The sequence below is a fragment of the Balaenoptera physalus genome, assembly GCF_965194825.1.
Source record: "Balaenoptera physalus genome assembly, chromosome: 20".
Classification (NCBI taxonomy): Eukaryota; Metazoa; Chordata; class Mammalia; order Artiodactyla; family Balaenopteridae; genus Balaenoptera; species Balaenoptera physalus.
Window position 1 is genome coordinate 2,598,166 of NC_138901.1, and position 24,411 is coordinate 2,622,576.

The window sequence follows — 24,411 nt, forward strand, 5'->3', positions numbered from 1 at the left end:
CTCCTGCAGAACTTTGAGGTGAAGGCCGATGACCTGGAGCCTATAGTGGAGCTGGGCCGGGGGGCGTACGGGGTGGTGGAGAAGATGCGGCATGTGCCCAGCGGGCAGATCATGGCGGTGAAGGTAGAGTTCCCCTTCCCCAAACATTTTCCATCCCTGACTTATGAGTTTGTCCATCTCAACTGCAAACCAGCTCTTTTCATATAAGCAAAACAATCCTCCGTGGGGTGAAACAGAAAAGCTTATTCGTAGGGAACAGTATTTCCCTCCAAATATGTGAAAAGTGCTTCCTTGGCATGAGCTGCATCAACCAGGTTTTTTTAACTGATAAATCCGACCCCTCCTTTCAATTTCCTGTGCAGCCACCGCATCATCATCACACGCCAAAGAATCGATAATAGCTCTTCAACGTCATCTAATAGTTGTTGCTGTTTTTTCTCCTGCTGGTTTTTCAAATCAGAATCCAAACAAGAGCTCACATACGTCATTTGGGTTCTGTGTCTCACAAGTGTCTTTTTAACCCTTATTCTGTTGCTTTTAAAGCATTGTCCCTGAAAATCAGGAAACCCGAATTGAGGGAGGAAATTGTCTCCGTTTGTGGGAAAAAGGAGGGTAAAATCATCTTGAGCAAATTTGCATAGCTTTTGAGCTATAAAAAGAAATTTAGAATCATTGCAAATTTCTTGAGTAGATGTTGGAAGGACCTTGGAGAATGACCCATGTATTAATTCTAGATGAACTGTTAGGAATGTGGGTGCAGATGACTGGGATGCCTCTTTTTGTGGAGAATGGAGATATCTTTCCCTTACCTTGTAGATTTTTCAGTTTCTTCTTCTGCAGGCTCTTTGCTACATAGGCAAAAAATGTGAAAGCCTCGTGATATTATATCGTCTTGTCATTTAATGACATAAGCGTGTTTCTATAAGGCTACATTTGCTGGTGTGACAGGTTTCTCTTCTCTCAGAAGCCCTGGGGTGGGAATGGACAGTTTCTCCATTTCGCTTTGATTCCTCCTCTTTCCTTTCCTGAATCAGCTCTCTTACAGTTGCTGTTTAGTCCAAATATTCTTACTTGTTCACAAAGAGGGGCTTTTGGCTTTTTTTATAGGACCCCGAATCAGCCCCAAATCAATTAATACTCTGACCTCTTTGCACTAAACCCACATAATAAATCAGACTGTTTTTGTAACTTGGAGATGCATTCCCAAACATTTGCATACTCTCCAAACTATATTATCAGTTTGCTCCTTACTGGGGATTATTCGGGGAAACCAAATGAATAACAGTCTTCCTTACTTTTCATTCGTTACAAATAGCTAATCCTTTAGGGTAGATATTTGAAGGGTTGTTTCTGGAAGTTGTGCCGTGGATTTTGGTACTATTCTCAGGATGCGACGCTTCAAGGTCCCTGCCTTATTACCAGACTCATCCTCGGAGCAGTAACCATACATTTTTCATGCATTCCCATTCAGCGGATCCGGGCCACAGTAAATAGCCAGGAGCAGAAAAGGTTACTGATGGATTTGGATATTTCCATGAGGACCGTGGACTGTCCTTTTACGGTCACCTTTTATGGCGCACTCTTCCGTGAGGTAGGTGATCCTTCCCTTCAAACTCCAAGGACAGCAGTAGCTTAACAAGAAGTTTCACTGATCACATAAACGCCATACACAGTCACAGCGCTCTTTCTTGTCTGACATGTCTTCTGTAGAGTTTCATGCTTGTGAAATGTTGGTGCAAAGTTGGCTTGAAACCACGATACTTTCAAATGCGTTTAGCCCTTTTAAAATGCTGAGGCCCCCTTTCTCCTTTCTGTTTTGGTTTGTCTGTTTTGCCAGAACTGTCTCTATCAAGAGTCTGTAGACTGATTTGGACAGATTCCTTAAAATCTGAAATCCTCTGGTCTTTGGCCTCTTGCTATACTTCAGGTAGCCTTGTGTACCATGTGGGCTTACATTTACCTCTTTGCTCTGCCTCTCTTTTTCACTTCACGATGATGTGGGTTACGATGCTTCATCTCCCTCTTAAAAGCAGCCTTTTGATAAACTACCACCAGCGGTCAGCATGGGAGGTCGGACCTGGAGCAGGTATCTGGACTTAACTCCCAGAGGGCAGTGACAGTAAAGGCTTAGACTTCTGAGTTCTATTGCTTGTGGCTATTAGTGTGTAGATCCTCCTTTTCATTAAGGAGTGGGTGATCACCGGCAAGTCGGCTTGGCTGTCTGCTAGTTTGTTCTTTGGAGGTAATCTTGCCTGTTTGTAAATCCCTTTGAGAGCTTGAAGGGATTAGTACATTTCCTCCAAAACTCAAGCAAGAAACGGTCCGTTCTTCCTGACAGGTGTTAACTGTTTCCGTCTTTTTTCCCTTTTCCATCCTCTCTAACCACCTCTGAACCGACCGGCCTCTAGGGGGATGTCTGGATCTGCATGGAGCTCATGGACACATCCCTAGATAAATTCTACAAACAAGTGATTGATAAAGGCCAAACAATTCCAGAGGACATCTTAGGGAAAATAGCAGTTTCTGTGAGTACATCATGAACCCTACTTCAAGAAGCACGTGAGGAGTCTGGGCCTTATGTGTCCTTGTACCCCCAGTATGGGCAAACACTACCTGGACCATAGCTCCCATCCCGTACGTGTCTGTTGAAGGCATGAGTACATCTGTGGATGGATCAACTAATGCTTTCCTTTCTAGGCATTATGTAAAAGAATCTACTCCTGACTTGGTTGGGTAAACTCTCAGTTAAAGTGCCTCTAAGCAGCACATTCATCTGTTATGACCACGTTCCTGGTGTCACTGTCCTGATATTAGTTGCTTTTGATTTTCATTTGTAGAGTTTTAAATGTTTTCTTAGGATCAACAGGCATAGGAGGAAGCAGAAGAAAATGAAATGAAGGGCTGCTCCCTTTATGGTTCCTGAGGCCCAGGAGGGTGGAGAGAAAAAAATGCTGGAGGCCAAATGAAAATCAAAATGTATGAGTGAGACATCCTCTCTGCTATGGGGTATAGTCCTCTCTGGTGTGCGGAATCCAATTTGTATGACTTCCTGTGTATTTTGCTGGATAGGAACACCACTATCTGAGAAGATACTTCTCCTTGTGACCTTAAGCCAGGGATGATAAACCTGGATATGCCTAACATTCAGTTTTTTCCAGTGATGGGGGGAATAAACCCACCTTGTGTTTCTCTTGCAGATTGTAAAAGCATTAGAACATTTACACAGTAAGCTCTCTGTCATTCATCGAGGTAAGTATCCATGGAGCTGCCTTGGCTGTTCCTTTTATCAATTTTATTTCTTTTACCTGAGTTTTATCTTTTTTTTTTCCTCCCCAGTGGATGGAATTGAGTCAGGCAAGAGAACGGAGGGGCTTTCCTTTGGGACTGGATAGCAAATCATAGACAAGTAGCTGTTCTTTAACTTGTCTGAGGGCATCAGAAGACGTGGGCTTTATATTAAAACTTGAATATAAAATGCCTGTTACGAAGCAGAGCTATGGTATTACCCATTGAGAACTTTAGAGAATAGGATAAAAATTCACCTAGTATTGGCCGTCACTCGAGAGCTTGTTAGAAAAGCAGAACCGTGGGTCCCAAGACCAACTGAATCAGAATCTGCACTTTAACAAGATTCCCAGGTGATTCTTGTGCACATGAAAGTGGTATAAAGCACAGCCCTTTCAGACAGCAGGAGTCAGGATAAGATGAAAAAATGGGACGATATGGCTCTTCCTCTTCTCCCTCCTTCCTTTTCTCCCTTCCTGTTATCTTTTCATCCATCCATCCACCCATCCATTCTTTCTTACATCTTTCTTCCATGCCTTCAACCATCCGTATACCTTTTGTAATCATTGTCCAACATTTACACAGCACTATGTTTACACAGCACTATAATAGATGCCCTGACAGGTATCTGAGAAGAAAATATATTCTTATTCAAATTCTACATAGGGATTCTTGATAGGGAAATAAGACAAATATATAACAAACACCTGGGGGAAAAACCACATTAGAAATATGAATGTACCACATATGGAAGTAGTAGAGGTAGAATACAAAACAAGGAAATGATTAGTACTGGGTGACCATAGTCAAGGAAAGCTTCTTGGAAGAGATATGTTTAATCAGGTCTCCGAAAAAATTTATGGAAAGTACTGATCGCTAATAGGGTACTGTGATTTGATAATTCTTACACTCTCTGAGCCTGAAAGTAATGTAAGATGCTTCAAACAGTATGCCTATTATGACTGTTATTATTATTATTATTCATTGTTATCATTAAAAATGGGGAAAATATGGAGGAAGAGGAAAAGAAGAAAGTGGGAAGGAATTCAGATAGGAGGAAGAATGTGGATTATCCACAAATGTGAAACTGACTTTTAAAGGCTTATTTCAAAATTATAAAATATTTCATTCATAGTAGAGAATGTTTATAAAGTATAAAAAATAATAAAATGAAATTTGTATATCTGCTGTTTAGTTTAAGGGAAAAATTATAAAGGATAGTTTTTAAAGTTCTTAGAATAACTTTTTTCTTTTGAGTACATGCCCTTTGTGAAGAGTGTCACTAGGGAAAAAATTAACTGTCATTTCTAATTCCATTATCGAGACATAACAATGGTCCATCTATTTGGGGAGTGCGTTAGCTCTCTCGAGACTGAAGGGTTCATTTAAGAACTGCAGAATGAAACCTCTTTATCCACATGTATATTCTGTGACCTGCCTCCTGGTCTGGAATCTCTGGGTTTATGATGAGTTAACACCTTGTGACCTCTGACACACTTCTGGCAGAAGCATCCATCAAAACTGGTTGCTTTGATCGTATTTGGTGTATTGTTATGTCACAGTCTGCCTTTTCATTCCACTAAATGCGCAACAGATCATTATGAACCGGGCTTTTAAAACACTCTTTTACTGTCACAAGAACACTTAGCATGAGCTCTACCCTCATAACAAATTCTAAGGGGCACAATATAGAATTGCTCATCACAGGGGCAATGTTGTAACGGCCGATCTCTAGAACTTATTCATCTAACATAACAAAGATGATTGGCCCATGGGGCTAGGCGTTTGATTCAATCATCAGTTTTTAAGTTCTTACTGCATGTACGAGGGCAATGAAGATGAGAAATTAGATAGAGGAAACAGTTTTTTCCATTGATGGATTCCCAATCTGACAAGAAGGACACAACGTGAAATAGAACAGGGGTCCCCAACCCCCGGGGTTTTGGACTTGTACCGGTCCGCGGCGCGTTAGGAACCGGGCTGCACAGCAGGAGGTCATCAGCGGGCGAGCGAGCGAAGCTTCATCTGCCGCTCCCCATCGCTCCCCACGGCTCGCATTACGGCCTGAACCATCCCCGCCCACCGCCATCCCCCCCGTGGAAAAACTGTCTTCCACGAAACCGGTCCCTGGTGCCAAAAGGGTTGGGGACCACTGAAATAGAAAGCAGACAACTAACCCAAGATTCAGTAGAACAAGAATTAATGACATAAGACTGAATGAACTAATGAAAAACATTTTTGTGACTATTCATTTTGAATACTGTTGATATCATTTTATGGTCTATCTTCCATGTATATAAGAATGTCCTTTCTCTTTCTTCCTAAGCTTTCCGTAATCCAAATCAACTTAGTAAATTCTACTTTTGTAAATTGAAATAAAACATTTGAAAATGATTAAAAAAAAGAAAAGAAAGAACATCAAGTTGATTTTTCCCCCTTTTCTTAGCTTTGATGTTTTTCTTTTTTTAAAAAAAATTTTATTTTATGTTGGAGTATAGTTGATTTACAATGTTGTATCACAGGGGTGGCGGTTACTTCTGCACTGGGTCTTGAGGAGAAAGTGAAGGGGAAGGAGGAAGGGAGGTTCCGGGGCCCCTGGTGGTAGAGGGATGCTGCTACCACCCTGGGCTCCTGACTGTTCTTGCTTTCAGATGTCAAGCCTTCCAATGTGCTCATCAACACCCTGGGCCAGGTGAAGATGTGCGATTTTGGGATCAGCGGCTACCTTGTTGACTCTGTCGCTAAAACTATTGATGCAGGATGCAAACCGTACATGGCTGTAAGTACAGCAGCTGGGGGTAGCATCGAGAATGTAACTGCCTTCAAACCATGCCAGGAAATAGGAAAGGGACGGCCAGGGAGGGAAAACAGAGATGTGCCTAAGATGCAAGAAATATTCTGCATCTTCTTTTTTCTTAGTATTTCCTGTCTGAAATACTGAATCCCTTGCTTCATATGTATTCTTTTAAAAAAAAAAAAAAAAAATCAGGTAAAGGGGACTTCCCCGGCAGTCCAGTGGTTAAGACTCCACACTTCCAATGCATGGGGTGCGGGTTTGATCCCTGGTTGGGGAACTAAGATCCCACATGCTGTTCGGTGTGGCCAAAAAAACAAAATAAAAAACCTTACACAATGTTATATGTCAAGTATATCTCAATAAAGCTGGAAAAATAAAATAAAATAAAAAAATATGCAATGAATTACGTTGCCTATGTTTCTACAAATTACTCTTTAAAAAAAATCAGGCAAAGAGGTACATTCTTTGAAAAAGCAGGCGGGTAATACATAGAGCCCACACAACTTTCCACACTGTGTCGCAGGGAAGTGCTGCCTTGTTCGTTGAGAACAGAATAGAAAAAAATTTAAATTCCCCAAACAAGTCAGTTAAGTTAGTCCTGAAGGAACCTCATAGCTATGAAGGTTCATTGTCATTAGCAGAGACCTTGGGACTCCCTTTAACTTATGGGACTTCTACTGTAAATATTCTACTTGGAAATGAACTTGCTCTTGGAATTTGAAAGCTTTCTGTCCATGTTTAGCTAAAAGTTGTTGAGGTCTATTAACACCAGACAGTAGCCCAGTGACTCTGGTTGACTCTTTTTACTGAGCTCTGGACCGTTGGTCTTTTAAACAAGGAAACTTCTAGGCTGACAAAGTAATTTTATAATGTATATCATGTTCTTCATAAGGCAGAATTGAAATTGCTTTTGAATTGAGAGGGGACTTTGATCCATTATTGTCTCCAATAAAAGGCGTGTGGAGAATGAGGAAAATCCCATGGAGACGCTGTTATTTATTGCAGTTAGTGAGCCTCTTGGCCTGGGAGGTATGTTAACAGCTCACAGCAACTCACTGGGCAGCTGGGGACACTCCCACCCCTGAGCCTTTATGGAGCCAAGAACGTCATCTCAGTTGTCTTTTTCTGTCTCCTTTCCAGCCCGAGAGAATAAACCCAGAGCTCAACCAGAAGGGATACAGCGTGAAGTCCGACATTTGGAGTCTGGGCATCACCATGGTAGTGTATGATAATCATCGTGGACCAGGGTGTTCGGGCCATGAAGCTGAAATGGGGTGGGCCTGGAGAACAAGAGGCAGATGCCTGAGACGCTGGTCTGAGAGAGCAGGAGATTTGGAGCGACCATTGTTTGCAGTGTGGTGTAGCAGAAATACTGAACTGGGATTGGACAAAACCCAGTTCTCTTGATTCTACTTCCAAGTAGTTGTGTGCCCCTGATTCACTGATGGAATCACACAGACTGTCTCACTGTCCTCATCTGTAAAATGAGAGGGTCTGACTACCGTTCCGGATAGTTTTCTTTATGGTTTAAAATTAAATTATTCTAATCAAGGCATGCAGAAGCTTAAGCTACTCAAAGAGCACTAATGTGTGTGGACCCTGATAGAGCTTTTTTTTTTTTTCAATTTTTATTTTATATTGGAGCATAGTTGATTAACAATGTTGTGTTAAGTTTCATGTGTACAGCAAAGTGGTTCAGTTACACATGTATCTATTCTTTTTCAAATTATTTTCCCATTTAGGTTATTACAGAATATTGAGCAGAGTTCCCTGTGCTATACAGCAGGTCCTTGTTGGTTATCTATTTTAAATATAGTAGTGTGTACATGTCAACCCCAAACTCCAAATCTATCCCCCGCCCAGACCCTGATAGAGCTTTGTTATCCAGGACATGGGCTCAGCTTCCCAGAATATGGTTATGACAGAAGTCTTGGCTGTTGAGTACAGGTATAGCCCAAACACATAGTAGCGCATAGGATTATTTCCTCAGGCACAGCCCTAAAAGTACACAATGAGTGCCTGATTTGTCACTTTGCTGATTATAAATTTTCAGTGTATCACCGAGGTCTGGAATGATCCACGGTGGTCCTGTTTCCTTCCCAGACACAGCAGCTGATTAAATCCTGTGAGTTATTTCACATCCCTGCCCAGAAAGCACGTGATCTTGTCACAGCAAAGTGGCCTTTACTCAAGTCCAAAAAAAGATCAGTCATTTGGTCCTAGGTTTTTTTTTTTTTTTTTTTTAATTCTAGCATACGCCCAGCAGATGGCAGCAGATGTACAGCTCTGTAAGAGTCTTAGGGCGAGAATTACTCTTTAGACTCAACATTTGAAAACCTGGTCGCTTTACATCCTGAAGTTTCATACTGCTGGCTTACAATTTCATGAAGTGCCACCCCGGGTTTTAGGGAGGACCCAGTTTTAAGTAGGCTTACGTGGCTGTCTCCGGTACGACGTTATCTGAAAACCCCTAGCACTAGGACTTGGAGGAAAAGTGCTAGAGAACACGGCGCTAGTTTCCCCCCCACACAGTTCACTCGATGGTCACCATCGTGCCTCCCTCTGGCTCTCCTGGAGCGAGTGGATTCCCTAGCGGACCCCCTCTGTACCAATCAGCCCCGTGTCAGCGCCTGTCTCCTTGTCTCCCTCCCCCCTCTAGATCGAGCTGGCCATCCTTCGGTTTCCCTATGACTCGTGGGGAACCCCTTTTCAGCAGCTCAAACAGGTGGTGGAGGAGCCGTCGCCACAACTCCCCGCAGACGAGTTCTCCGACGAGTTTGCCGACTTCACCTCGCAGTGGTAAGAGAGCCCGTCTCAGAGGCCAGCGTGAAGGGGCAGAGGAGTTCTCGTGACCTCCCCGTCGCTTGAACCCGCGATGCACACATCCGTCCCCAGAGCGCTGGCGGCGCCTGTCCTTGCTGCTGAGCAAGAAAGACGGCTCTGCCCCTCCCACGCTGAGCTCAGAGCCAAGGAGGGGGTGCCCACAGTCAGTCACTCTAGGCCATACTGCGAGTCCAGACATAGAGACACGCACAGGGTATTCGGGGAGAGCAGAGGACAGCACTGGGTTGAGTTTCTGGAGGAAATAAATGCTGGGCTGGGACCCTGTGAGGTACGTCCAAGCGAAAGGGAAACAGGGGAGGAAGAGGTATTCCAGGCAGAAGGGACAACGTGCATCATATCGCAAAAGGGAGAAACTCTTTTATGGGAGTTTTAAGCCATGTGATGTTGACCAGAGCGTAAGGAGAAAGGTGGGTGGACCCACCGGAGGATCAGGGATGCAGAGTAGGTACGACACACAGAACGACCCTGGATAGAAGACAGAGGCTACTTTCAGAGCCTTCCTTAGGCACCTAGAAGTCTTACAAAGTAGTTCTAGTGTCTGTAGGCTGATTCTTACAGAACACTTGCTAACTTACGGATATGCTTGCCCATAAGCGTACAGTGGACAGTACTGGGCGGTGGGGGGGTCTGAGAAGGGAAAAAAAAAAAGTTGGAAGGAACCGTGCTAATGCTGTAAACTTTGTTTCCATGGAAATTGACAGTGGAATTGAGGAAACCTGGAGAGGGGATTGTTTTCTCCAGAAAATCTAGTGATTTCTGTCTGCGTAGGGACCATGGTGCTTGGCATGCTTTGATACTAATGATCATCGCAAGCGATGCTGGAAAGAGGCGGCTGCGTTGGAGCCGAGGTGGCTTTCTGGGCGCCTCCGGAGCAGATGAGCCCTGGAGGAAGGGACTCAGAGGTGGCGAGAGGCCCAGCTGTGATCCTCAGAGAGGAGCAGTCTGGCCACTGGCTGCTAAGGAAGGGGCTGGGGTTCTGAAGGCTGTTTGAGAGTCCGGCTTCCTCAAGGTTATCGTTCCTTGGCCTCCACGCCCTTTGGAAGAAGCCTTCTGAATACGGCTTTTATTAGGAAACATGAGTAAGACCAAGCAGCTGCCTATTGCTTATGAAACTAAGGCCTCTAGACTTTCCATCAGCTCTAAGCCCATGTCACCCGGGGTACTTTTCCCTAAGGATGTATGAGGCTGAGGGGCCATTGTTTGTTTCCGGTGTAGCTCTGGCTGAATGGCCAGAGGGGGCTGTAGGACAGTGTGCTGCTGGGTCCTCCAAATATGTGCATCCTCTGGGCTCTGGGGATGCATCCTCCCCTCTGCTCTCCTTGCCTGAGTATGCCGGGAGTGGCGGCACACCTGCCAGGCTGAGACGGCTTCCGGATTTTGCCTTCTGCTTTTGAGAACTTGGTGTTTGTTTTCCTTATCCTCAAATGTTTAAAGGTCGCCTAGGAAAACGGATTGAGTCATCCTGGATAGTTCACACTGATAGTTTTCAAGAAGGGTGATAATTGAGAAGGACCTTCTGTAAGGAAGCCTTTTCAAGCTCTCTACTTTATAAGCTGTCTCCCACCTGGCCCCCTTTCCCAAGATTCTGGGAGCTTCAGGAAACCTTGCTAAGAACAAGGCTGGTGTGAAAAGTCTGAGAAAGCCACGTTGCCTGTTGTGAACCAGCAGTTTCATCTGATAGTTCTCAACTCTGGCTGCTCGTTTCTGAGATGTGCCGTCACCTAGGCCTCGGCCTCAGAGATTCTGATCTAATTGGCTGGGGAGCATCCTGAATATCAGTCCTGTTCAAACGTTCTCAAATCATTCTACTCTAGGGCTGCGGTGAGAACCCACGATTTACATCTGTGCTCTGGGGACCCGTTGTTAACTGCTTCCTATTCAGAAAGCTCCTTTTCATCTGCAATTTATTGAAAAATCGTTGGATTACGTTTTCTTTTACCAGTTTTCTTCTCTTACTTAGAACTTCCCCTAAAGAGTCAGAGTGTTAAAGCTTTTTACAGATATTTTAAAAACGAAAGCTTTGGAAAACATACATGTTTTCTAATTTCAACGTACGCACACATTTGTGGGAACTGCAGATACCTGTACTGCTGCTCTTTATATAGCGACCGCCCTGGCCCACCCTCCCCACCACGGAACATGAGAGTGTCTTCATGGCCACCCCGCTGAGGTCTCTGTTCCCCTCTCGTTTTCTCTCATTTTCAGTCCCAGCTACTATGGTTCATTAATCTAAAAATTTTGAGCCACAGACATTTTCCAGCTTTCTCGGAATTGTTAATTCTGTTAATACTGCTGATTCTTTGTCATTTCATTTGCACTTAAGTCAGCCAGTCTAGCTTGTTTATGGGCTTACTTAAAATAATAATAATAATTGAAACAAAACTCAAATCGCTTTAACTTTGAAGTTGTCAAAGAATAAATTCTTCCTCAGACTTTTGAGTGTGGTAGCTCCTGTAGAATCTGATACCTAAGATCAATTGTATAAAATAGTCATTTTTGTTGGTATGAGAATTGAGAAGTTGAAAGGGAGCATTAATTCTGAATTTTATGAGCATTCCTACTTATCCTCAGTTGGATTTTTTAGGAGTCCCAGGCTCTCCTGTTTCAGATGCCAGGTGCATTGTTTTTTGCCTACTATAAACCACCAATATATTTTCTTTGATACCCCCTTAGTGTGAACATTGTTTTGAAGTCAACTGAGTTGGGAAAGTTGTCTAATACTTCAAAAAAGAGTATTGATTTTTTGGGGGATTTTATGAATGGCTTAGATCTTTATGGAAGCAATTTTATTTTTCACACGTATTAGCATACAGATACGCACCTGCCCACAATAGCAGTCTAGGTATTCACTTGTTTTATTACTGACAGTTTTAAGTTTGATTTGGGGCTGGGTGGAAAGAATGGAAAAATGATCATTACCTAAAAAACACCTCTTTTATTTCTTGATGAAAGAAAGATGTAGCCTATGAGTGTTATCTACCTTTTATACCTGGTTCCTCCATTTTCCTGTGTATTTTTGAGGCACATCTTCATGAAAGGACCCCTTTTTGAGTAACCTCTGTGTGTTTTTTGTATTTTTATGATATAGTCAGCCTATGATCCTTCAGGACTTCTCAAAAAGTCCAACTCTTTGTGGAAAGTGGGGAAGAAGGACTACAGATTTGGACAGTGAAAAACTTAATCTCAAATTTTGAGAAAGATGCATCTGTGTTTTTATTTCCTACGTCTGTCTTTGGGTTAAATGCAGAACTAGAAGAAAAAGGGTGCATTACTCACGGCTTAGGTGACCTGTCAGGGTATCTGTGACCTTCCGTGGGAAGCATCCACCGTAAGCATCTGATGACGTCGCAGTGCTGCTGCAGCCGTGCACCTTCATCCAGGGCATCAACTTGGTAGTCACTTTCCTCTGGTCACTGCTGGTCGGTTGACAGTAAAGTGTGGTTTGCTGGGTGGAGTAGAGGCATTTACTGGCTATCACTGTCGTATCCAAAGTTATGATATGATAGAGCCCAGAGATCCGGCTGGTATCTTTCCTTTGTAGCAGCATCGGAGAAACGTTATCCTCTGGGTTGGGGTAAGGGGTGTGGGGAGGAGAGAAAAGAAAAGAAAAGAAAGTTAAGGCAGTTATTCCTTATGAACTTAAGAAAACAACAACAGCAACGATACCTTACAAACCCCTCCTTTCTGTACTGATTTTGAAATAGGACCAGCGAATGACATTTTCTTCCTCTTTTTTCCCTACACCTGGCTTTCTTATCTTAGGGCTTTTGAAGAGTTCCTGGAGCCAGGGAGGCTCAACATCTAGGCCTTGTTTTGGGATTCAGGGTAGAGAAATCGAAAAGCCTTACATTCTAGTCCTACAGAAGGTTTCACAACTGACCTTCTCCAGAAAATGGAATCTTGGCAGGCTTACAGTTTTTCACCATAACCTCTTTCGATAGGTTATAGGCATGGGGACTGAGGGAAGGTCATTGGGGACCAGCTCTGCAAAGGGCCCAAACAGCCTGACTTCCTTCTTGCTGTGCCTTCAGGCCTATTTAAGAGCTCAGCGCCCAGCCCACCAGCCTGATGTCCATCGAAGATGGTTAGAGGCCCACCTAGATGTTGATACTGTGTGAACTAGTACAAAAGAGACACAATCAAATATAGTTCCTGACTTGTTCAGGAAGGACAGGAAAAAGAGGCACTGGATATTTATTTAGCTTATGACAAATGTATGGTTCGGGAGGCGCATTGTGTTTTTATTCTGTGGACGCACCAAAGAGCCCTTCTTGGAAACAGTCAGGGGGAATTCAAATAGGCAGAAATCCTCTGGTCAGCACAAACTTCAAGCTAGCAATTCTCAAGGCGGCACAAAGCTGTTTTTTAGTGTCAGCTACGGTCAGGAGTGTGTGTTGTGGCATTTGGAAGAGGAATTAGGGCAGTTAGCTAATTGCACGCTTGAAAATGACAAGCCACTTGAAAATCAAAAGTCTGACTCAAATCCAAAAAGAAATTGGTGTAGCTTTGAACTCCACAGTTGTTATTTTGTACTGAATTTCAAGCACTTCCTATTAAACGTGGAAAATTTGCTTTTTTTCCTAACCTTATCCTGAGTATTTTGCTATTCTTAGCCCATGTTTTGAAGTGTTCTTGATTTAAAAGATGGAGAGAATGGGTTATATCAGTTATATTAATTCAATAAACAGCCTTGGTTTGCTGTGTATATATTTTCCAACAGTACTCTGCAGTATTGCTTGTGGTACATTCTGAGATTTCTAATCAGAGGCCATAAGTCAAGAAATAGTCCATTGACAGCGATCTCTGAGGTTTTAGGAATTCTTAACGCTTTATGACGGTCAACTTGGGGTATTTTCCCTACATTTCCTTTATACAAAAAAATCTGGAGAAATTTTCATAAACTGTTCCACAAGTGAAAAGATAAGACATCCTGACTTAAAATGACCTCTCCTTAAAAAAATAAGTATTTAATTTCTTCTACGTGATGAGAAGAGAGAGTATCATTTCATTATGTACTAAATAGAAGGTCAAAAATCAGCTATATCACAAAGAACTCAGGTTGGTAAAAGAGGGCATTGTTTGAATTATTTGAGAGGCAAGCTTTTCTTTCTATCATTTCCTTGGTTCAGGGTTGACCAGTGAGAGGTGGGAATGGAAAGTTGGGATGTGGTCTTCAAGGAGACTTTTTCAGAGTCTGTGTAGATTTAGGGTTTGATGCTTGACTAATGGTCCATCTAAATAGGACACTTGAAATCAACCACTTGACTACTGAGTGTGGATTTAAGGAAAAGCATGTGTGCTTTTCCTTACTGATTTTAGGAAGATAAATTGTTCAGATTATAGAGAAGACTTTCTGGTTCTTGATTTGATTTGAACAATAGCCGAAATTCAGGGCTTTTGTACATGAGTCTGTTTGCTTTTTTTCCTAGGGTCTCTGTGCAAGTCAGCCACGCTCCTGGGATCACATTTCTTCCGTGTTTCTTTCTAGATGAACTAGCTCTTGAACTTAGAAAGAAAGACTTTTGTTTCCTGGGGTGGAAGGCAGGGAGGGGAAGTAGACATGAGGATATGCCCAAATGAGAGATGAACCAGCTGGAGATGACTGTAAGCCAACTTCATTTCAGAGGAGGAGCTAGAGGGGGTAGCGAGGAGGAATGCCCTAGGACACACGGCCCAGGGTTTCCCGACCTCGGCACTGGTGACACTTTGGACTGGACCATCCTTTATCGTTGGGTGTCCTGTGCATCACGGGGTGTTTGGCAGCATCCTTGGCCTCTACCTATTAGTACCAATAACCACCCCCCCCACCAGCTGCATCAACCAGAAGTGCCTCCGGACATTGCTGCATGTCCCCTGGAGGGCAAAACCACCTGCAGTTGAGAACCACCAACAGAGCCTTTTAGAATCTCGGGATATAGGTGCACATGGCGTCATCAGGGGGAGCTACAAGGTCTTTCATTTCACTCAGGCACATCTTCCCATGTCAACCCAGCTGTGACAGTTGATAAGTCCTCTTCCTAATTCGCTCTTATTTTTATCCTCAGTTGAGATGAAACTTTCTCTCTTAGGTTGTCTGGGCTGTGAGGTCACTAGGGTCCTAGATCTGCCCTCAGTTCCAGGTTGAAACTTCTGTCCTCACATTTACCTGTACCCTGTCTCAGGTTCCCTGGCTTCTACCCACAGCATTGCCTGGAGTCGACGGGTAGGCTGCTTTAAGTTGTTCTGGTTCAAAGGCTTCTTTTTTTTTTTTTTTTTTCATTTCGTGTTGTTTTAAACCATAGTTTTTCCAAGCATCTCAGCTGTTTCACTCTCTGGTTCTGTATCTGGCCCTCCCCTCAACTGTTAGCCTCTGTGGGTGGAACAGAGTTCATGTCACACATACTAGGTCTCATTTCCCCAAAAAGATCCATTAGCACAAATCTCAGCCACCCAATAATCAGTCACTTTTTGGTTCCTTCAACGCCAGGCAAACTGCCTTTCCGTTCATGTATGATTTTATGGCCCAGGGCAGAGGAGTCTGTAGGTTGCCTTGCAAATCATACTTTTCAAAATCATTCTTTTCTCCATTCTGTAACCTGGGATTCCAACTCCAAATAAACTGCTTCTTTTCTTTCTTTTTCCATTTTAAGGCTGCGGGTGGATAAAGGGGTAGGTCAAGAACAGGGGTGAGGGTTTGGTCTCTTCATACTGCAGTTTTATTACTATTGCCTCCACTATCAAATGTGATTAAAATGTCTGTGTGTACAGACAGCTAAATGAATGGGAGCCACTTGACAGTGGTGTATGACCACCAAGTATTGATATTTCTAAGAAGAATAACTGCTAAGTCCTTGGCTGCGTGTGCTTTCTCTTTCTTCAGCCAAGAGGTCGTAAACCAGCAGCGTGACCTTAGACATTTTACGTGTGTATTGCTTCTCTCTCAAGCAGGTTCAGCAGGGAGTAGATAAAAGCAAATTATACATGCAAGGGGCCAGAGGCAAAGAGAACGAGGTATTGAAGATAGTGAGGAGATAATGAATGTAATATAAGAAATACCTGCCAATTTCTTTGCAAGTGGGGGTGGATTAAACGCTGTTTTGAAGGAAAGGAGACACGTATTTTGATATATAATAAAAGTTGGTTTTTATGTCATTGGTAAAGTGTCATAAGGAAAGTAAACACACACACACACACACACACACACACACACACACACACACTCTTATTCTTCCCATTAAGGTACACCCAGAGTGATTTAAAACATAATTGGTAAGACTAACCAAAGAGGAAAGTCAAGACGGGAGATTTATGTTTTCAGTACATTTTTAAAGGTGGTTCTGTTTAGTCTTCTACAGGTTCTGAAATCCGAGTCTAGTGAAAATACAGATGGTTTCTAGATTTTAATGTGATCTTCTTTTTTTCTTTAAGCTTGAAGAAGAATTCCAAAGAAAGGCCAACATATCCAGAGCTTATGGTGAGTATTGTTAGTGGTGTAAATGTGTCCAGACTAACAGCGAGTACAGGGAAAATGACTGACACCTAAATTATAATCAAACAGCTGTACTGAAGTGCTGATTCACTGAGACATTGGTAAGTGAAGTTAAACTAAGAAAAAAAGAGCTGAGGCTTTCGTGTGCCCTATATTCGTCCTAAGTATAACTGGGCCGTGTCACCAGTCTTAGCAATTTTTTACATGATAATAAAACCTGTCATCGTATAGACCAAATTATGTCTGTGAAATTTATATTTTCAAATTTTAAAGACATTAGGAGTCACCAAGGAATACAAAATGAAGGAAAGCATAATTTAAAGGATTTCAATAATGAGAGAAACTTAAGTGCTATATGACTGATCAATTTTTGATAAAATATTTAGGATTCGTTGGATGAACCTCTTTTTGATGGGAGTTTAGGGGGGAAAGAATCACTTTGTTTTCTCCCGGTTTCACTTTAGTGGAAAAAAGTACGACAAAGCCTTTTTAATTTGAATTATCCTACCTCACCATTCACAGTTTATTATTTGCGCTATCCGTAAAAAAGGTGAAAATAAGACCTCAGGCTTGTTGTTTTTAAATAGTTTCTTTTAAATCATGGAGACTGCAGTTCTAAGCTAGTTACAGATGATTCTTTAATAGACATAGTAGGGACCTATACTTGGCAATTCTTATCTACGAATATGTTGAATGCGGGAGAAACATTTTTTTTTTTGAAATATAAAATTTAGACTATTTACTGATTTCTGTTAATCCCTCCCTCGATGTGTTTCAGTTATTAAGGTTTTAATTTTAGCAAGGAAAGGAAGACTTCTGTTTGTGCACAACTGCAAAAGACATAAGAGCAAACCTTGGCACCATTTCTAACTGGAGTGTAGTTATTCAGCAGGCGTTAAATGCTTGCTCCCATCCCATCCCACCCACAAGCAGCGCTCAATCTTCAGGACCAACTCCGGGCAGGTGATAGAAGTACAGGTTCCTGATGTCTCTTAACAAATGGGGTGGTGAAGTGGCTCCAACCTAGAAAAGTATAGCTTGTTACCTATTTGTATGTCTTCTTTGGAAAAATGTCTAGTCAGGTCCTTTGTCCATTTTTAAGTTGGATTATTTGGGGGGTTTCTGCTACTGAGTTGTATGAGTTCTTTTTTTTTTTTTCTGGCTGCACCATGCGGCATGCCAGGATCTTAGTTCTCTGACCAGGGCTGGAACCTGCACCCCCTGCAGTGGAAGTGGAGAGTCTTAACCACTGCAAATATTTTCTCCCATTCCACAGATTGCTTTTCATTCTGTTGTTTCTTTGCCGTGCAGAAGCATTTCAGTTTGATGTAGTCCCACTTGTTGATTTTTTCCAACAAGTACATGGAAAGGTATCACTAGTCATCAGGGAAATACACATCAAAACCGCAGTCAGATATCACCTCACACCTGTTAGAGTGGAGTGAAAGATAAGAGATGAACACTGGTGAAGATGCAGAGAAAAGGGAGTCCTTGTACGAGACTGGTGGGAATGTAAACTGGTACAGCCAGTATAGAAAACAGTTACGGAGGTTCCTCACAAAATTAAAGACAGAACTATCTTATGATTAACAATTCCACTTCTGGGCATATATCTGAAGGAAATGAAATCACTATCTTGAAGAGATATCTGCACCCCATGTTCATTGCAGCAGTATTTATAACAGCCAAGATGTGGAAACAATCTAAGTGTCCATTGATGGATGAATAGATAAAGAAAAAAAAAATACATATATATACACACACACAATGGAATATTATTCAAGCATTAAAAAAGGAAATCCTGCCATTTACAACAACACGGGTGAAGCCTGAGGACATTATTCTAAGTGAAATAAGTCAGACAGAAAAAAACAAATACTGTATGATCTCACTTAAATGTGGAATCTTAAAAAAATTGAACTTAAAGAAACAGAGAGTAGATTGGTGGTTGCCAGGGGTGGGTGGGTTGGGGGACTGGATAAAGGTGGTTAAAGAATACAGATTTCTGTTTTACAAGATGAATACGTTCTGGGGGTAGAATATATAGCGTGGGGACTAGAGCTAATAACACTTTATTATATATATTCGAAAGTTGTCAGGAAAGTAGAAAGCATATCTGGTTAGTCACAGCTTATCACGTGGATTTTTAGTTCTGTTGGTTAAGCTTGGATTTGAGTCTGAACCATGCATCGACTGGGTGGCTGTGAAAGAATTCTGGGAAGAGTCTGACAAGAGACACGGCATCTTTCTTGGGCTTCTTTGTCCTCTTTAAAAAGGTAGCCCCTGGGACTCAGCATTCAACTAAGCTTTATTCAACTAATACCCGCAATTGAGGCAGAAAAGGAGATGAGTAATGCTTGAAAAAATCTTAGCATACTGCATGTTTGGGTTAAATATTTCCTCTCTGATTATGTTTATAATAGCCAGTCAGGGGCCTTTTCAACCCTGGCTACTCTTTTTTGGTATTCTTCTGCAACCCCCAGAGTTATTTTAAAATTAATTTCACATAAAGGGCAATAGGCATATAGAGCGATTCCTGTGGGGTCCTATGGAGCCTGTACTCCCATTTTAAAGTTGCCTTGTTTGTCACTCTTTTTAGATAAAAGAATATTTTCTGTATATGTCTGGTGATTTAAAATGCATGACATTTTTTTTTCCCCTTCCAAGTGACTTCTTATCAGAGGTTTCAATGGAACACCCTTGAGAAAAAATGCTGAGTCCTAGCTTAATATCCACTGGTAGCTGATGCTGAATTCTACTTTTCCAATTTATTCTAACACTATGGTCTATTATGGTCTACATATTAATGTTGTAAGATCATGTGGGTCTCCCCTCCCCACCCCCCACCCCCACCGCCTTTTATGGCATTCATCTTTGTGGTCCTGGAAACGGACTTGCCTTTTAAGGCCATAACTGCTCCTTGCTTTTCTGTGGAATTGAGGTTTTTCAATGGAAAATCTGAGTCCAAACTCTTCGACTGTAGCTTTGGGAAAACACATGCTGAGAGGCTATTGTTTAGGTTGTGGGAGTTGGTGAAGAGGTAGAAAGGAAAAAAAACCTCCTTTTTTCCAGGTGAAGAACAGTATAATTAAGGCCCCAACCCAGACATGTACCTCTTATAGAAATTCCATAAATTTTGCTCCCTGTTTGGATTGAGGAGCGGACATGCTTTAAGATCATTTCATTTGCTTATTCTCTCAAACGTCCATGGGGGAACATGACTCAGTAGGAATTGTTCTTCTGGGGGAGGGGACCAGCCAATGTTTTTGTCAAGGATTAGACAGTAAATATTTTAGGCTTTGTGAGCTGTCACAACAACTTGACTCTGTTGTTTCAGTGTAAGAGCCGCCATATTCAATAGGTAAACAAAAGGGTGCGGCTGTGTTCCAATAAAACTTTATTTCAGAAATAGGCAGTGAGCTAGACATGGCCGCTGGTCCATCAATTGTGGACCTCTGTCCTAGATGATAACCACCAGAAATGAAAACCAGAAATGACTGCCCAGTGAGGTGATTATGTTCTCTGAATGTCCTGGAAAGTCCTAGATTGAATCACAGTGCTAAGCGGGGATGACCGAACACAGAGAAAACCATCGTCTTGAGGGATGAGGTGTCTGCAGCGGATCTGCAGACTCTTGGTGATGGTAGCGATGCTCCCGGAAGTATGTTCAAGTGCTCCCTTCCTGCACCTGGCCCCTCTTTTGAGAACCTCAGCCTGGGCCTATGGTCTGGGGATGATGCCATGGTGCCCCTTCGCTGTCTCCTGGTTGCTGCCCTTGCTATTCTTAGCTGATTGCTTATAGAAGGGACTGGTTCCCTCCCAACCTTTTACAGCCTCAAAACCCACACAAGAAGACGAGCCACACTTTCCATTTTCGCATGCCCGCCTGCTTTCCCCTGCCCCTGCCCTCTGGCTCTCACAGCATTTTCCCAGCCTGAGAATAAACTGAAAGATGCCTGAGGAATTTTTTTTTTTTTTTAAGGCTCCAGGTCAGGTTATTGAATTCAGTCACAGACCTGGGCTACGTACACTGAGCTAATAACCACCAGTAGAACCAGAGGTAGGACAGGACTGGCAGGCATTGGAAGCAGTCACTGAGACAATCCAAGGCTTGACGTGTCCTGTTTTGATAGTAAAAAGCTTTAAAGGACATAAAATGATCTCTAAATGTCAAGATGATGTGGGAAAGCTAATAAGCATGATGGTAAAACACTTGGTAAGTGTGCTGTGTAAGTGGTTAGTAATCAAAAGTAATGCTTCTATTTATTTATCCAAGGAGCTCAAGAGGAAGGGCCCAGCACCTAGAGCTTCAGTTAATACCATGGATATGAAACTCTGGAGCAGCACCCAACCTGTATCTTCAGATGGGCAAAGGCAGAAAACCTTTTTTTTTTTTTTCAGTCACGATACTTAGTGGTGACCACCTACCTTCTTTGGGGCTTTATTTCTTTGTTCCTTTCCCATTTGCATTGTTTTCTAAAACTTCCATGGGTGGGCATTCAGTTTCCCACAGGGCTGACTCATCCAGCCCTCTGCCGTCAGGTTTAAAACAAATATAATTAGAAAACCTACAGCTAGGCAACATGAAGGTTGTAAACTAAAATCCTCAAATTCAGGGGAAACCGAGTGAGTCATCTACATGTCTGTGTGCAAAAATACTCATATTTAGCCATTCAACTAGTCCTTGAGAACAATACCCCCAGACAATCCGGGAGAGGGCCCTCCTAGCTCAGGGGGCATGTGGCACTAGGTTCTACCTGAAGGAACTGTCCTTTTTGGTGTGTTCGGTTTGTTCTGTCTCCACTGGGAGAACTGTGGGTCACGAGCTGATGTATCTACTTCTAACTAGAGGTGTAAGGCTCCAGTGTGGCAGCCAGGCACTTCCTGTAACAAAGTTGAGCAATGTGGGGAGGACTGCCCTGCTGCAGAGCAAATGGCTTCGTTTCCTTCAGAATTGTTTTGAAATGTGTGGCTTCCTGTACTGGACCGTGCTTATTCCCCCAGCAAAGAACAAGACTTGATGTAAAGTTTACTTAATCGGAGCTGCATGAATAGACCATTTTTTGCTTTTCAGTTTTTAAATTCCAAGTTGAATTTTCTCTGCCCATACCTCGAGTTGGGCAGGCTACATTATTTTCCAAATGGATCAAATCATCATGGAGAGACATATGTATTACTTGTAGATGTGGCTTAAAAAGTAGCATTGTTAACTGTTTCAGTCCAAACCAGCTCGCCTGGTATTTTAAAAATTGGTTTCTCATTCTGCCACCGATTTCTTGAGAAATGAATGTACATAAGCCTCTGAAATTTCTAATTATTTTACTACTGTATCTGTCTAAAAATTACTTTGTAAGGGACAGGGTTATTTGTAAATCGGAGCCTTGGACCATCTTTGCTATTCCTTGTATTTTACCAGGGATGGATGTATATAGCTAGTTACATGTGTATATTTTAAAGCAGTAGATACACTGTCATGAAAATATATACCAAAATGGGAGGAGCAGCAGCCAAGCAATATCTTTAAAAAGTTTGCACAGGGAAGGGTGGGATGAATTGGGAGATTCGGTTTGACATAAATACACTACCATGTGTAAAATACATAGCTAGTGGGAACTTGCTGTAGAGCACAGGGAGCTCAGCTCGGTGCTCTGTGACGACCTAGATGGGTGGGATTGGGAGGGGGGAGGTCCAAGAGGGAGGGGATATATGTATACATATAGTTGATTCACTTCATTGTACAGCAGAAACTAACACAACATTGTAAAGCAATTATACTCCAATTAAAAAAAAAAGTTTGCATCACTAAATGTGTACTTGGTTTGGGAGGCGGTAGGAAGAGTCCAGTTTAGCCCTGATAGGGGTACTTAATTTGTTGACTAACCAGATATGTTAATTTGGTAATCTCATGCATTGTCAGTGACAGGTATTAATACCAGGTATTTTTCTTTTCTCTACCAGCACCATCCATTTTTCACCCTACACGAATCCAAAGCGACAGACGTGGCATCTTTTGTAAAATCGATTCTTGGAGACTAAAAACAATGGACTCCATCAGTTGACCCTCCTGTGGATTGGTGGGTTTACGGGGTGAAGCAAGTTCACTAAAGCGCCAATAGAAACTCATCTTTGAGATAATTTAACCCTGCCTCTCAGAAGGTTTTTTTCTCCCCATTTCCTTTTTCTTTTTCCCCTCCAAAGGGGGCCTTGGAATCTATAGTATAGAATGAACTGTCTAGATGGAAGAAATACGATAAAGGCTTAGGACTTAAAAAGGTGATTAAATATTTAATGATGTATCATATGAGTCCTTAGGCTTTTCAGACTTCTCTTGTTCTTTACAAAATGAAAGTATTGGCCCTGGTAAAAAGGTGCTACGGTGGTGATGAAATTGTTAAGTAGATCTGTGGTTTGTCCCACTTATTATTTTAATATTTATGTTTAAGCGCTTGGTTGAAAAGATTCCATTTTATGCGAGGAGGGAGAGACAAAAGACAAGATTGGGTTGGCAGTATTTATAGGCTTTTTCATTTTTTAAGTTCAGTCGTGTCTGTGGTCCAGAAGAAGTTATTTAATGTGCATCTTTAAGAGTATTATACAAGTATCCACCAGGAGCTCTTGTGAAGTATCTGTCCCAGCTGTTGTGGCTGCTGCCGTGTTCCTAAATTTCTGCTCCATCCTGGGTAATAACCACATATTCTGGCGAAGTGGCAAGGTATCCTGGTCATACTCTTTTCCCAACTTTGGAAAACATAACATCACTTTTACCACAGCTCAAAGAGTCACAGATTTGGTTCTCTTGACATCTGTATTATACTATTAACGGAATGTGATTTGTGATGTGATTTTCTATCATCTGTCTATCCTTCTACATGTGCGTGCACGCATGTGTGTGTTTGTATTTGATGTCACAAATTCTGCCAAATGGCTCTTATAAATAACGTCTAATATCTATAAATAACATCTAAGGAGGACGTTTGTCAGTCCTAAGGGGAAATACATCAAACCACACAGAGGATCAGTGCCTTCCTCTGCTTTTCCCCCTCCTACAATGTATAGGCCCCAAGGATTGCCTTTGTCGTTACTGTACTCTTGCACTTTTTTTTGGTTTTGTTTTCTGTTCAATGAAGAAGACTTACTATAAATGGAAGGGCTGCAGTAGAAGAAAATTAAAGGCAGTGAGTCGTTCTCTGATAAGGTGAGAAGATAATGGGAAGGGCTGAATGAATTCCTGGAAGTAGAGGCCACATTTCCACAGGCTAAGTTCAAGGCACGTCCTTCTTCAGCAGTGGATTGCTCCACGGTGGGAGGCCAGCTCCATGGTGGATCCCTAACAGGTTGATGAAGCAACAAAAGCTCTTTCTCATGGCCAGATACACCCATGGGTTCTCTGATTTGGGGCTCGAGGTTCCTCAAAGGTCAAAGAGTGAAGTGGTCCACAGGGAAAATACGACTGATAACCACCAGGAAGCATTGCTTTTGGACACTGTTAATACAAAGCTACTCTTGCAGCACAAGGGCAGAGGATTTTTATTAAAAGAAAAAAGAACACACTCTGTTCCTTTCTTTGCCTCAAGTTCACAAATATGGAGAGAAGACTGCTCCCTTGAATACTCTGCTTTTTTCCTTTTAGATTTTGAAGTGCAATCATCTTTTTCTCTCTTCGCATGTTTCCCTTGTTCTTGGCATCCGGTTCATGCCCAGAGAGGGTATGGCTCGTCCGTGCACTTCTTCGTCTTCAGTTCCAAGACAAACCTGTTTGATAAACATCAAATTCATCTGCTTTGATGCTACCCCGGTCTTCATCTTTTTCCAGCCAGAAAAAAAGGGTATTATTCCAGTTATTATTGCCATTCACTTTCCTACCCGTCTTTCTAAATCTGGAAGTTTCTCTCTTTGAGACCCAGAGAAAAAAATCACAACTGTATTCATTCATCTTCTGAAAAAAGAAAGTAGCAGAAAAAAATCTGAGGCCATTTCATGACAGTTTTTGGTGAAATATGTAAAGCAAGACATCTAT

At 42.2% G+C, this 24,411-nt stretch overlaps 1 protein-coding gene across 8 annotated transcripts in view; it reads left to right on the forward strand.

Annotated features, from left to right (window-relative positions):
* Positions 1-24,411, forward strand: part of MAP2K6 (mitogen-activated protein kinase kinase 6) — a 135,022-nt gene that overhangs the window by 100,402 nt on the left and 10,209 nt on the right. For 5 of the 8 annotated variants that reach the window (XM_082442950.1, XM_082442954.1, XM_082442953.1 and 2 more), the window contains exons 4-12: positions 10-123; positions 1,472-1,591; positions 2,409-2,525; positions 3,198-3,249; positions 5,937-6,064; positions 7,223-7,300; positions 8,742-8,881; positions 16,334-16,379; positions 22,353-23,942. In XM_082442950.1, coding sequence (XP_082299076.1) covers positions 10-123; positions 1,472-1,591; positions 2,409-2,525; positions 3,198-3,249; positions 5,937-6,064; positions 7,223-7,300; positions 8,742-8,881; positions 16,334-16,379; positions 22,353-22,430 — 873 coding nt within the window. In that variant the 3' untranslated portion in view covers positions 22,431-23,942. Of the gene's footprint in view, positions 1-9; positions 124-1,471; positions 1,592-2,408; positions 2,526-3,197; positions 3,250-5,936; positions 6,065-7,222; positions 7,301-8,741; positions 8,882-16,333; positions 16,380-22,352; positions 23,943-24,411 lie in introns of those variants that run through there. The other 3 variants (XR_014257830.1, XM_082442951.1, XM_082442952.1) reach the window with 3 other exon arrangements.